The sequence below is a fragment of the Cucurbita moschata genome, unplaced genomic scaffold, assembly GCF_002738365.1.
Source record: "Cucurbita moschata cultivar Rifu unplaced genomic scaffold, Cmos_1.0 Cmo_Scf00017, whole genome shotgun sequence".
Taxonomy (NCBI): Eukaryota; Viridiplantae; Streptophyta; class Magnoliopsida; order Cucurbitales; family Cucurbitaceae; genus Cucurbita; species Cucurbita moschata.
The window spans coordinates 2,805,119-2,817,977 of record NW_019268533.1 but is presented as its reverse complement, the minus strand read 5'-3'; the positions used below and the strand labels follow the sequence as shown (position 1 = coordinate 2,817,977).

At 38.2% G+C, this 12,859-nt stretch overlaps 3 protein-coding genes and 5 non-coding genes across 10 annotated transcripts in view; 1 reads left to right on the top strand and 7 right to left on the bottom strand.

The window, feature by feature from the left end:
• LOC111455383 overlaps window positions 1-820 on the top strand; it is a 2,510-nt gene extending 1,690 nt beyond the window's left edge. Inside the window, exon 2 of the mRNA XM_023097023.1 lies at window positions 719-820. Within this exon, the coding sequence (XP_022952791.1) occupies window positions 719-747 (29 nt within the window). The 3' untranslated portion in view covers window positions 748-820. The remainder of the gene's footprint in view (window positions 1-718) is intronic.
• Window positions 821-1,501: 681 nt separating this feature from the next.
• Window positions 1,502-1,575, bottom strand: TRNAI-AAU. The gene has a single exon. It is a non-coding gene; the product is annotated as a tRNA-Ile (tRNA).
• A 100-nt stretch (window positions 1,576-1,675) lies between these two features.
• TRNAI-AAU lies at window positions 1,676-1,749 on the bottom strand. Its single transcript has one exon. It is a non-coding gene; the product is annotated as a tRNA-Ile (tRNA).
• A 344-nt stretch (window positions 1,750-2,093) lies between these two features.
• Window positions 2,094-2,167, bottom strand: TRNAI-AAU. Its single transcript has one exon. It is a non-coding gene; the product is annotated as a tRNA-Ile (tRNA).
• A 179-nt stretch (window positions 2,168-2,346) lies between these two features.
• On the bottom strand, window positions 2,347-2,420 carry TRNAI-AAU. The gene has a single exon. It is a non-coding gene; the product is annotated as a tRNA-Ile (tRNA).
• A 115-nt stretch (window positions 2,421-2,535) lies between these two features.
• On the bottom strand, window positions 2,536-2,609 carry TRNAI-AAU. The gene has a single exon. It is a non-coding gene; the product is annotated as a tRNA-Ile (tRNA).
• A 3,068-nt stretch (window positions 2,610-5,677) lies between these two features.
• LOC111455108 (transcription factor HHO6-like) lies at window positions 5,678-8,346 on the bottom strand. 2 transcript variants are annotated; one of them, XM_023096644.1, is made up of 5 exons: window positions 8,008-8,346; window positions 7,683-7,855; window positions 7,190-7,538; window positions 6,350-6,426; window positions 5,678-6,258 (listed from the first exon to the last, which is right to left on the bottom strand). In XM_023096644.1, exons 1-5 carry the CDS (start codon window positions 8,192-8,194, stop codon window positions 6,010-6,012), a joined length of 1,035 nt encoding a protein of 344 aa, XP_022952412.1. In that variant the 5' UTR covers window positions 8,195-8,346; the 3' UTR covers window positions 5,678-6,009. The 2 variants fall into 2 exon arrangements, with proteins under 2 accessions (XP_022952412.1, XP_022952414.1); XM_023096646.1 differs by having other exon boundaries at window positions 7,190-7,469.
• A 1,919-nt stretch (window positions 8,347-10,265) lies between these two features.
• The window catches only part of LOC111455107 (far upstream element-binding protein 2-like), a 5,625-nt gene continuing 3,031 nt past the window's right edge, over window positions 10,266-12,859 (bottom strand). Inside the window, exons 4-8 of one of the 2 annotated variants that reach the window (XM_023096643.1) lie at window positions 12,183-12,278; window positions 12,039-12,110; window positions 11,565-11,681; window positions 10,522-11,217; window positions 10,266-10,485 (exon numbers count right to left, since the gene is read on the bottom strand). In XM_023096643.1, coding sequence (XP_022952411.1) covers window positions 10,396-10,485; window positions 10,522-11,217; window positions 11,565-11,681; window positions 12,039-12,110; window positions 12,183-12,278 — 1,071 coding nt within the window. In that variant the 3' untranslated portion in view covers window positions 10,266-10,395. Of the gene's footprint in view, window positions 11,218-11,564; window positions 11,682-12,038; window positions 12,111-12,182; window positions 12,279-12,859 lie in introns of both variants that reach the window. The other variant, XM_023096642.1, reaches the window with a different exon arrangement.

Genomic DNA, 12,859 nt, shown 5'->3' with positions numbered 1-12,859 from the left:
AAAAAAAAAAAAAAAAAAAAAAAAAAAAAACTAATATAAAATACAGAAGGGCAAAAATGTAACTTCAATACTACACTTTGTAAAACTTTTTATTCCTCTAAAAAGGGTGGAAGTGTAATTTTCTATACTCTTTTTAGATTTTATACCATTTTTTAAAAGTGAAATTTGGGATTTATTGTGCTTTGGAATTAATTAAATATATTATTTTTTAAAATTTATAATTTTATTAAGTACTATGGTCATTTACAAAATTTTAAAAATATATATTGTTATTTTAAATTTAGGATTAAAATTGTAACTTTTTATTATTATTATTATTATTATTATTGTATTAAAGAATATAATATATTTGGAAAAGTTTTTATTTTCAAAAAGACAATTATTTGAATATTTAGGATTAAAATGGTAACTTTATTATTATTATTATTATTATTTTCCATCGTCATGCCCTTCTTAAAAAATTCAAACATTTCTTCATTATTGTCCGTGAATATTAAATCATCAACATACAATAAATAATGAGAATTTTACTCCCTTTTCAGTTTTCACATAATGTATGTTCATATGGGCGTTTAATAAATCTCAACTTTTCAAAATGAGAATCAATGCGGCTGTAACATGCTCTCGGAGCTTGCTTCAAATCATATACAGCTTTCTTTCATTATCTGTACGAATCTATCTGGTTGCTCCACATATGCCTCTTCTTGAAGCTCTCCATGTAAGAAGCCCGACTTCACATCAAGTTGATAAATAGGCTATGATTTTTGGGCTGCAATAGAAATTATAAGCCTTATAGTATCTTGACGGGCCACTAGTGCAAACTTCTGTTTATAATCAACTTCATACTTCGTTTTGAAAACCCATTTTACTTCAATTTGTCTCCGCTTTAGGAAGATCAATTAGCTCCCAAGTCTTATTCTTTTCGATGGATCTGATTTCACTGTCCATGACTTCTCACTCTTTCTTATCCTTCGACAATTGAATCATTATTCATAAATAATGCAAAATAAATACTATTAGAACTTGAGTCATAATCAATCATATGATCTTTTTCTTTGTTCTTGGGTTTCTTTGATGGTCATTGCGGGTTATCACCACATTTCTCCAAATAACACACATTTCAAACTCTTATCAAGAGGAACCATATGCTATGCACTCAAAGATTCTAAAGTGATTTTTTTTTTTTTAATTTTCGTCAAAGATCACATCAACTTATCACCACCGTGTTTCTTCTCGTCATTGGCCGAGTGATCTTCATCTATTGATTTTCCATGTCGTTTTCGTCAAAGATCACATTGCGACTTATCATCACCGTAAAAATAAAAAAATTTCCATGTCTTTTTCATCAAAGATCACATTGTGACTTATCACCACCATGTTTCTTCCTGTCATTGGTCGAGTCTCGAATTTCAAACTCTTGTCTTCGTGTACAGTTATCTTTTTAAGTTAAAAAAATAAAAAAAAATTGATTAATTTGTAAAAGTTTTGTGGCAAAAAATTTTGGCCCATGCAGGTCTCGAACCTGCAACCTTCACATTATTAGCACGATGCTCTAACCAAATGAGCTAATACGCCAACAGGCATGTAGGTTTCAAACCTGCGTCCTTCGCGTTTTTAGCACGATGCTCTGAGCTGATATTACTCTATTTTTTAAATTGATTGTTGTAAAAAACTTTGGCCCAAGCAGGTCTCGAACCTGCAACCTTCGTGTTATTAGCACGACACTCTAACCAACTGAGCTAATAGGCCAACTGGCATGTAAGTCTCAAACCTGCATCCTTCGAGTTATTAGCATGCTTAAGTGATATAATTTTGGCCCATGCAGGTCTCGAACCTGCGTCCTTCGAGTTATTAGCACAACGCTCTGGAGCTAATAAGCCAATTGGCATGCTTATATTTTTAAAATGATTGTTGTAAAAATCTTTGGCCCATGCAGGTCTCGAACCTGTGACCTTCACATTATTAGCACGATGCTCTAGCCAAATGAGCTAATATGCCAACTGGCATGTAGGTTTCAAACCTGCGTCCTTCGCGTTTTTAGCACGATGCTCTGATATTACCCTATTTTTTAAATTGATTGTTGTAAAAAACTTTGGCCCATGCAGGTCTCGAACCTGCGACCTTCGCGTTATTAGCACGACGCTCTAACCAACTGAGCTAATAGGCCAACTGGCATGTAAGTCTCAAACTTGCGTCCTTCGAGTTATTAGCACGACGCTCTGAGCTAGGCCTATTAACATGCTTAAGTGATATAATTTTGGCCCATGCAAGTCTCGAACCTGCGTCCTTCAAGTTATTAGCACGACGCTTTGAGCTAATAAGCCAATTGGCATGTTGTAAAATCTTTGGCCCATGCAGGTTTCGAACCTGCGACCTTCGCGTTATTAGCACGATGCTCTAACCAACTGAGCTAATAGGCCAACTGGAATGTAGGTCTCGAACCTGCGTCCTTCGAGTTATTAGCACAACGCTCTGCAATTGTCATGCTTAGGTGATATTACTCTATTTTTTAAAATGATTGTTGTAAAAAAACTTTGGCCCATGCAGGTCTCGAACCTGCGACCTTCGCGTTATTAGCACGACGCTCTAACCAACTGAGCTAATAGGCCAACTGGCATGTAAGTCTCAAACCTGTGTCTTTCGCATTTTTAGCATCCATGCAGGCCTCGAACCTGCGATCTTCGCGACCCATGTAGGTCTCAAACCTGAGACCTTTGCGTTATTAACACGACGCTCTAACCAACTGAGCTAATAAGCTAATTGTCATGTAAGTCTTGAACCTACATTCTTCATTTAAAATAATTGTTGTAAAAAATTATGACCCATACAAGTCTCAAACTTAAGACCTTCGCATTATTAGCATAATGCTTTAACCAACTAAGTTAATAAAAGTTTGGAGTAATAATAATTGAGTCAATTATTCACTAAAGAGATATTTTAAAGCATAATTATGATGCACATAAACAACTATTGGGAGTTATTGAGCGAGGAAAATGAAAAATTTACCTTTGGTTGAATTTTGTGGGCCATATGGTTAAAATGACAAGTAAAAAGTAAAAAGGTGTAGATGGTGAAAAAGTGAAAATGATTTTAGTCGGTGAAACGTGTCAGTCCAAACCATCGCCACTAGATATTGTCTGTTTTAGCCTGTTACATATTGTCATCAGCCTCACGGTTTTAAAACACGCCTATTAGAGAGAGGTTTCCACACTTTTATCAGGAATGTTTGGTTTCCCTCTCCAACCGACGTGGGATCTCACAATCCGCCCCTCTTGAGACCCAACATCCTTACTGACACACCATTCAGTGGTTGGTTCTGATATTATTTGTAACAGCCTAAACTCACCATTAGTAGATATTGTCCGCTTTAGCTCATTACATATCATCGTTAGCCTCACTATTTTAAAATGCGTCTACTAAAAAGAAATTTCCACACATTCATCCAAAATTATTACGATATCTCGTGAGAATAGAGAGACGTGAATGATGCCCTGTCATCATTTCTAAACACGCAAGCATGGCAGCTGGTTGTGTTCTTGTCTGGTTTTTTTTTTTTGTCTTTTTTTTTTTACATAATTATAATTAGTTGACCAATCAACACAGCTTTTCAGCATGATTTTTGGTTCAAATCCCATCCCATATTCTTCTTTTAATTCATTCATCATTCATTTTTGTGCTGTAAACTTTGACCATTTCTTTCATGATTTTGTCTATAAAAATATTCAAATTTATTAATTTTTTTTAAAAAATAGTTTCGGGTAAAGCCGGATCTAAATGTTAGCTATATAAACACTATATACGATGTTGAAATTTAATAAATTTATAATCAAGTGTATCCGCCTTTTAGAGCGGTTTGATTGAAGGATTTATGAATGAAAATGAACATATAAAACCAGTGTTCTTTTGAAGGTTTCGAAATATGATGCTCAAGAAAAATTTATCCCAAGTTCTAACGAACAGTTGTCCTAAATTTAGTGAAATGGTGTGGTAGGTGTCCCGAAACGAAAATTAGGACAACCGCACTGCTTTAGGTCATCCTTCGTTACTAAGATTGATCGAAAAATAGGCTAAAAAAAGACTAAAAATTAGGGTTTACGATTTCTGAAAGTAAATAGTTATCGAGAAGAATCAAACCCCATGTGAAGAATATGGGTAAAAGATGAAGTGTTTAACGATGGTATTTGTCTAATTTAACCTTTTAACACGTTCATGTAATCAACCCAATCTTACAAATTTATAAGCTAAACTTTAATTTAACATTTAACGTGTTATTAAAGTAGAAGTTCTTATCACCAACATGTGAGATCTGACGTTGGTTAGAGATGAAACCAAAACATTTGTTATAAGGGTGTGGAAACCTCTCTCTAGCATACATGTTTTAAAAACAGGGAAGCTAACGACTATAGGCAACAGGCCAAAAGAGACAATATCTGCAAGCTATGAGCTTGGGTTGTTACAACTAATATCTAGACATCGAGCGGTGTGTCAGCGATGATATTGACCCTCTAGGTCCCACAAACTTTTTCACCGTGTGAAAATGTTCACACATTTTAAAAATTGTGAGCCTAACCGCTGATCGCAAAAATTGTGTTCCTATTTTATTCTTCATATGACATGTTTTGGATCTTATCTTCCAAATCATTTTTTTTTGTCAAATTCAACTCAAGGTTCGCTTCTTGCTCAATTATTTGCGCTCTGTCGAATTTCATGTCTAGAGAAAAATGGAAAGTTTGGACGTAAAATACCTTAATTTCGGCTAATATGAGCATAGTTCAATTATCAAATGAAAGTAAAAACGAATACAGCTCCGGAACAAACTTACCAGCCTCATTGCTTCTCTCTCTTTTATTTTTTTCTGCATCTTACTCTTATCTTTTTGTCGAGATAAATCATATTCTCATAACCCTTATCGCTACTTTTCAGTCTCGATGGAAAATGTGGGAGAGGAGGAAGGAAAACGCAAACACCTATTTACTTCGAAAAATCAGTCACTGTCCAATATGAGCATAGTTCAATTGATATAAAGTATATATATCATCGATCGAAAGGTTAAAGATTTGAATATCTGTATGGTAAGAATATAAAAAATAAACTATACCTTTTTTATTTTGTATTTTTAAATGATTTATTTTCTGTTCCGTAAATTTAAGTTTGCATGTTCTTAAATTCAATACAAAAACTCAATTTATGTATATTTGTTGAACACCAAACATTTTAAGTATAATAATTGACTAGTTTGAGAATAACTAATAAAAAAAAAAAGACATTTTCTACCATTTTAAGGTGGAATGATTGCTCTCTCAGTCGTTCCATCTGGAACGACTGTACTTTTAATGTTGTAGGGTTGGACGAGCCAATAACTCATATGCCTTCGGTCTGTTTTTTCAACAAGAATCACAACATTACCTTACTTCTCTACGATACGAAAACTCCAAGTTTTAAAAGCAGAGTGAACAAAAACTAATAAGAATGTCATACCTCTAAGAATATGGAGTATATGAAGCACCGACGGGTAGATCATATCTCAATCTAGAGTGGTCCATGACCGGGCTAATGAAAAACGGTCCAAATTTTAATGTAATGTATGTCGGTTTCAATGTACTATGATGTCTTTTTTGTTTTTTTTTTCCAAAAAAAAAAAAAAAAAAAACAAAATCTGTCTCATGACAGTCACATGGAACATTAATTATGTTGGGTCGTTTTTTTCCCTTTATGATCATGAAAAAGTGCTAACTTTTTTCCTAAATGGGAAAAAAAACATCATTCGACTAAACAAATTATCATCTCAATCAAACTTCAAACCACAAATATTTCAACCCAAATTCCCAAAAAAGGGAAATTAACAGAACACAAAAGAAACTAATCCTACAAAAATAATTCACATTCTCTCTGATTCTCTCCTCTTTTATGTACTGAGAACAACGATCCTTATGTAATTGACAAACTCCGATGTATTGTATTGTATTTTATGCTTCCAAAATTTGAACATCTTTTACCAGCCTGAGTTTTTCAGTAGCCATAGCTCTCGGATTTAGTATCTTCCTCGTCCTCCATGCCGTCGCCTCTGGTCGTGGAATACCCTCCGTTCACATTGAACTGGAGTGGACCTTGCGGTGAGGCTGACTGCGAGCTGCTCACCTTTGAGGATTCACCACACCCATCTTGGGACATCCTTAAATCTCCTAGAACAACTGGAGATTGGCCTGCTGCTCGGGCAGCTGGCGTCGATGGTACTCGTCGAGTATGAAGACGGTATTTCTGCATTGACAAGCAATATCATTGATGAGTTTAGAAGTTTTCAGGAAAATGAGTTGCAGATGGGAATGTTTTGTGGTTTTTGGAACCTTACTTGTAAATGACTTTTTACTTCATCATTGGTTAGGCCATCTACCTGCATCAATTCTCTTATTTGCTTCGGGGTTGCAACTGCATTTAATCGAACATGCTTGAATTAGAGATAGGTTGAGTGGCATGAATTTTCAAGAAAATTATCACAAGTTAACTATGAGATCCTACATCGGTTGAGGAGGAGAACGAAACATCCTTTATAAGGGTGTGGAAACCTCTCCCTAGTAGACGCGTTTTAAAGGGAAACCTGAAAAGAAAAGCTCAAAGAGGAGAATATCTGCTAGCGGTGGACTTGGGGCATTACAAATGGTATTAGTGAGAAGGCTGAGCCCCGAAGGGAATGGACACGAGGTGGTGTGCCAGCAAGGACACAAGGCTCCAAAGAGGGGTGGATTGGGGGAGTCCCACATCAATTGGGAAACGGAATGAGTGCCAACAAAGACGCTGGGCCGATGGGGTGGATTGTGAGATCCCACAGTGGTTGGGGAGGAAAACGAAGCATCCTTTATAAGTGTGAAAATCTCTTCTCAACAGACGCATTGAGGAGAAACCCAAAAGGGAAAGTCCAAAGAAGACAGTATCTGTTAGTGGTGGGTTTGAGTCGTTACATTAACGGTCTACTCTCATCTAATTGACACAGAAAAATGATCCAACAGTTCTTCAAGAAATATGCTTATCATCTAGTTTATAAGCTCTGCGGTTGTATTGGTTTGGTTTATCCATTCACCTAAAAACTCATCAGAAACCAACAGAAAAGTGATCTAAATTGAACCAACTTGCAATTGATTCAAACATGTAAAGCAACACAAATCCTTTTCATGATCACACAGATAGTTCTCACCTTGTGAACCTCCAAGTTGCTGCAAGGCATTCTCGAACCGCCGATGCAATTCTGGCGACCAGCATCTCCTCTGCTTCCGACCAGGCGACTGCTGCTGAGGCAATACCGTCCGTAGATTCGACCGTACATCAACAAAAGAGGTCGATGTAGCTCGGTTTCCACTCGACCCCAAAACACATGAAACTAAGCCTTCTCTAGGATTCTTCAAGCAGGGAGTGACCAAGGAAAGTGCACAAATGGGAGATTCAATCTTCTCTTCCTTCTTCACAGCAGAACATGACTTTAAACCAACAAACAATCTCTCTTCATTCTTGTTTGCAGCAGCTAAATAACCCCATCCCTCATTTCTCTATCACAAACAAAACTCTTCAATAACATTCAACCTATTTGGATTGAACATATTCTCAAAAATCCCACCAAGAATTCTACTGTTTCGTTTTCAGACAAACAATGCAACAAGAACAGATCACAGAGTTAGTCTATTTTTAGGTACCTTAGTTTTGATTTGGGCGTTTGGCAACTGATCAGTCTTCCATAGCTGAACAGAGCTCATCCATTCCTTCTTATCTCCACAATCCTGTTCCTTCTCCTCCTCATCAGAAGAATCTCTGTTCAATGACACGAATTCCTCAAGAACCAGTTTGGGCTTACCCAAAGCAAGGATCGCTACAAAAACAGAAACACATTGAACAGAAAATTCAAATCCAGAGAAGCCCTAAACAAAGAACATTCAATCCCAAAATCAAGAACAAATCAAATGAAATCCAAAAACCGATCTCCCAGACTCAAATTAAAGTTGCTGAAACCTAAAAACTGACCATCGTTCAATAGAAGCATACAGAAGGGAAGCTCCCGCTTGAAGGCATCGATCTTCTTCATTTCATCCTGCAAGTTCTTCACAAGATCATCGAGTTTCGAAGTCCGATCGGCGGCATTCGTAAGCATCGAAATCTGACGGAGGAAATCAGTGATCGTTTTGGGTTGAAAATCCGAAACAGAACCCATCCCGATCGTCGTCTGATTCCGCCGATTCAGATTCCGATCGTGTGGGGTTCAGAAATCGGAGAGGAAGCGATGAGAAACAGAGAAGAGTGTTACGCGGAGATTCTGCCTTGCAGGCGCGAAGAAGACGGACGGACGCGGAGATTCTTTTATATTTCGTAAAAATATAAACAAATTTATTTACGGATTCCAAAAATTAAATAATTGATTATTAAATAATTTAAAAATGATAATGGAACTGAAGACCACGCGCTACAAGAGCGAGTGTTGAAGGTAAAGAAACAGTGTCAGCTAGAAACCTGAATCGTGTTCAAGATGCTGCGTTTGACCGTGTGACGACTATAAAACGACGCCGCTTTTTATTTTTTATTCACATCCACTTTTCCATTTTTTTTATACCTTTTAATATTAATTTTAAAATAGAATGTTGTAGTTTAAAAAATTAATTTGGTAACGGCACAAAAGTGTTTCAATACAAACAAAATGACTAGTTTTAGACTAAGAAAGAATACGAGGGACAAGTGTACTAATCGGTAATACCGGACTGATGCCCCGAGATATGCTTCCTCAGTGACATTCCACGTCTTTCAACGTGTCCTCTCTTGACCCAACGACTCACGTACCAAAGATACAACGAATGAGTATAAAATAATAGAATTTTGTATCTATTTTATAAATTTAAAAAATTAAATTTGTAATTTAACCGTAGAGGCTCATTCAATTACAAGATCAAGCAGCTACTTTAGCCTCAGTATGTATAGTATGAGGATAGGGGAATCGCTGGTGGTAAGGGAGTTATGGTTAGGCCTGAACCAGTCGATTTATACGGTGATAAGGGAGTTATGCTTACAAGAGCTGGCTCTTGCCAATCTATCTATGCGGATGACTACAGTAACAATTTAGTCTCTCAACCTTAGTATAACAATAGAATAATTGTATTTTTCGATGGCGTAACAATTTAATTTTTTTAAAAATTAGTATTTACAAATTTATTTCAATATTATTCAAATTTAATGAGATTCCTCATTTTGATGATAAAGAGCTTGAATAAAGGATTCAAATATGCTCAAGTTTACGAGCTATCATATATTGTCTTAGCCAAGTTTACGAGATATCAGATATTGTCTTTGGTTTTTCTTGAGGAAAAGTTGAAGAACTATCAGATATTGATATTGTCTTTCGCTTTTTCCTTGAATTCCCTCGAGGTTTTGAAAAGCATTCTTAAAAAAAAAGTTTTCACTCTTATAAAAAATGTTTCATTTACCAGTTTTCACATTTTTATAAAAAATGTTTCATTTCCCTCTCGGTAAAAAAAATGTTTCATTTTTCTCTCCTATCGAGGTGGGATCTCACAATCCACCCCTTCGAAGTCCAATGTCTTCTTTGACACTCGTTCCCTCTCCTATCGAGGTGAGATCTCACAATCCACCCCCTTCGAGACCTCTTCTCTGACACTCGTTCCTCTCTCCCATCGATGTGGGATCTCATAAGATCAAACAATGAGATTAACCGTCCCAATGTCTTCTCTGACACTCGTTCCCTGAGATCTCACAATCCACCCTCTTCAAGGTCGAATGTCTTCTCTGACAATCATTTCTCTCTCTCATCGACGTGGGATCTCATAAGATCAAACAATGAGATTAACTATCTAAAGTGGGGAGGGGTGCAATGGACAAAAAGAATAGCACACCAAACTACTCTATAATTTTCACCACAAACAATCAAGCTCTGTACCCCATTGAACGATCCTATGAGAGCCACCACCCCATAAGAGCACGTCTCCTCCCCCTAATAACTCGACTAAAGGGGAGTCAAATAATAGGGTCTCGAGCTCAACCTCGTGGTTGCAAAGAGCACAAGCCTAGTGCAATATATTATACTTTCTTTTTTCATCATAGTCCCATAATGTATATGCATATATTCACATTTTCATATTCTTGATATAAGCTTCGCCGTTTGGTGTCTTATTGATCACCTTTTACATGTGTTTCATAGGCATGCTCAACAGTTGTATACTTTCTGCACCAAATATTTGAACTGCTTGTCCAACCTTTGTTCACATCTCAGCATCCAATAATATGAATAGGAAAGTAAATTCGCATTTCATGAGTAAAGTTCATTACAGAGGCCCTAAAATGGCTATCAAAATATGTTTTGTATATCAGTAAAAAATGAAGGAAGAACTGATAAACTACACACCGTGGTCAACTTTCTGAATTGCCAGTTTCCTGCACAGCAGGAGATAAGCTTTGCGCTCCGTTTGAATTTCCATCTCCAGATGGTTCAACTCCGAGAACCGATGGGGGTTGCGATTGGGTTTGTGCCACTGTCTGTGGAGGACCCGGAGCTGAGGGGGTTACTCCCTGAGAATACACGCCTGGTGGTGGAGGGTACTCACTCTGTTCATACATGGGCTGAGGTGGATAAGACACGGACGGGTCATTTCCAGCCTGAGGAAGCAGTTGGGTCGTGTCGCTTGGGTAAGTCCAGTACCCAGACAGAGGGTTTGCCATTGGTTGGCCATTGGAAATTTGGTATGCTGCACCCGGATATGTACCCTCAGAGGTTCCATTTGTTGATGGCACAGCAGGTGGTGCACCCCCTGAGTTAAGGTACATGCTTTGCTGATCGTCTGGATGAAACTGGCCGGAGAAATTTTGCCCATAACTCGGTGCCTGTTGGGAGTAGCTCTGATCATAACCATGAGTGCCAGTTGAGGCTGATTGACCGTAGGCATAGCTATGATACGGAGGAGCTGACCCGACATGAGACTGTTGGCCATAGTAATCATATCCTGTACTTTGTTCCGATGGCTGAATGGTCGATTGGTTTGCCTGATCCCAGCTTCCTACTTGAGTTGGATAATTACTATAATACGAAGCCCCCGGAGGCGGTGGATAGGTTCCGGGTGCATATCCATATTGGGGTTGCTGCAATGGAGGTTGTCCAGCTTGAGACCAATTGTTAGGAGGGGGGTACGTTGGTTGTGCATAGCTAGTTGTTTCAGAGGCATTTACCAGACGTTTCTGCAGAAAGAGGAGCATGTACGTCTCAGAATAATAGCATTCAAATTCCAGCAACCGATCAAAGTGTACACTAACGAAAGATACAATAATGATTTGCAGTGAACTTAGCACAAACATATGAGCAAGATGTTAGAACACACTTGCCATGAAAATTACATCAAGCATAGTTTGATCAACACCACAGAAACCTCAGCAGAAATTAATGGAGCCAGGAAGATATTAGGGGCGTAGCTATGAAGATATTTGACAGTTCAGATGTTATTTCCTAATGCTTCCATTTAGAATTCTAGGAAATCATAATTCCATACAAAAGTATGCTAAGGCAGTACAGGTACCTGATGACTTACCCCATTTATTACTTCGTTAATCAATTCTTTGGCTGACTCAATCTGCTCCTTCAGACCATTAATATAAACCGTTCTCTCAGTCGAAGTATCTCCTGGAGGGAGGTGCAAAGGGATAATCTGTAGGGTAGGAGTCCGAACAAGAAAATGATTAATAGCATTCTGGATTCGGATAACAGCCTTACAAATATAAGAGGCAAGACGTCACGTCTTGCGTTCCACATGAAGAAACAGAAGCATATCGAGTATTAAGAGTATAATGTGAACGATGCAGAGAGCCATGTAATATTGAATTAAGGGCTGAGATGTCGGAATAATGTGACGGTAAACAATTCTGACAAGTCAAGGTTACAAAACTAAACAGATTGGAGCAGTAATATGCCTTAAAGCTTGCTAATTTTAGACTCTTAGATGATTTGGCCTGCAAAAAATTGGAAACGGTTTGATGGTCTCCAGTTCTCGCAAGTTAAATAATACCTGAACGCGTGCAACCGACTTGCTCTGTATACTCTTTATAGTTTCACCTCCCTTTCCGATGACAAGTGCAACCTATAAACAAAATTATTATCATAAAATTAGTTTAACCTTCAAGGGTAGATAAAACACAACGAAAGCAATTACCTTATTATTAGGAATCTTCATTACAAACTGCTCAACTCCAGGTTGACTTGAGTTCATTGCCTGATTTGCAGTTGAGGCAGAACCCCCTGAATCTGCCTGTTACATTAAGGTGCCTAAATTAGTTTTATATCTACTGTGAGATCCCACGCCGGTTGGAGAGGGGAACAAATCATTATTTATAAGGATGTGGAAACCTCTCCCTAGCATACGCGTTTTAAAAAACCTTGAGGGGAATCCCGAAATGGAAAGCCCAAAGAGGACAATATCTGCCGGCAGTGGGCTTGGGCTGTTGCAAATGGTATAAGAGCTAGACATCGGGATGTGCTAGCAAGGAGGCTGAACCCCAAAAGGGGAGGGGGGTGGACACCAGGTGGATGAGGGGTCCCACCTCGATTGGAGAGGGGAATGAGTGCCAGCGAGGACGCTGGGCTCGAAGGGGGTGGACTGTGAGATCCCACATCGGTTGGAGAGGAGAACGAATCATTATTTATAAGGATGTGGAAACCTTTACCTAGCATACGCGTTTTAAAAAACCTTGAGAGGAATCCCGAAATGGAAAGCCCAAAGAGGACAATATTTGCCAGCGGTGGGCTTGGGCTGTTGCAAATGGTATAAGAGCCAAACACCGGGATGTGCCAACAAGGAGGCTGAACCCCGAAGGGGGGGGGGGGGGGGGG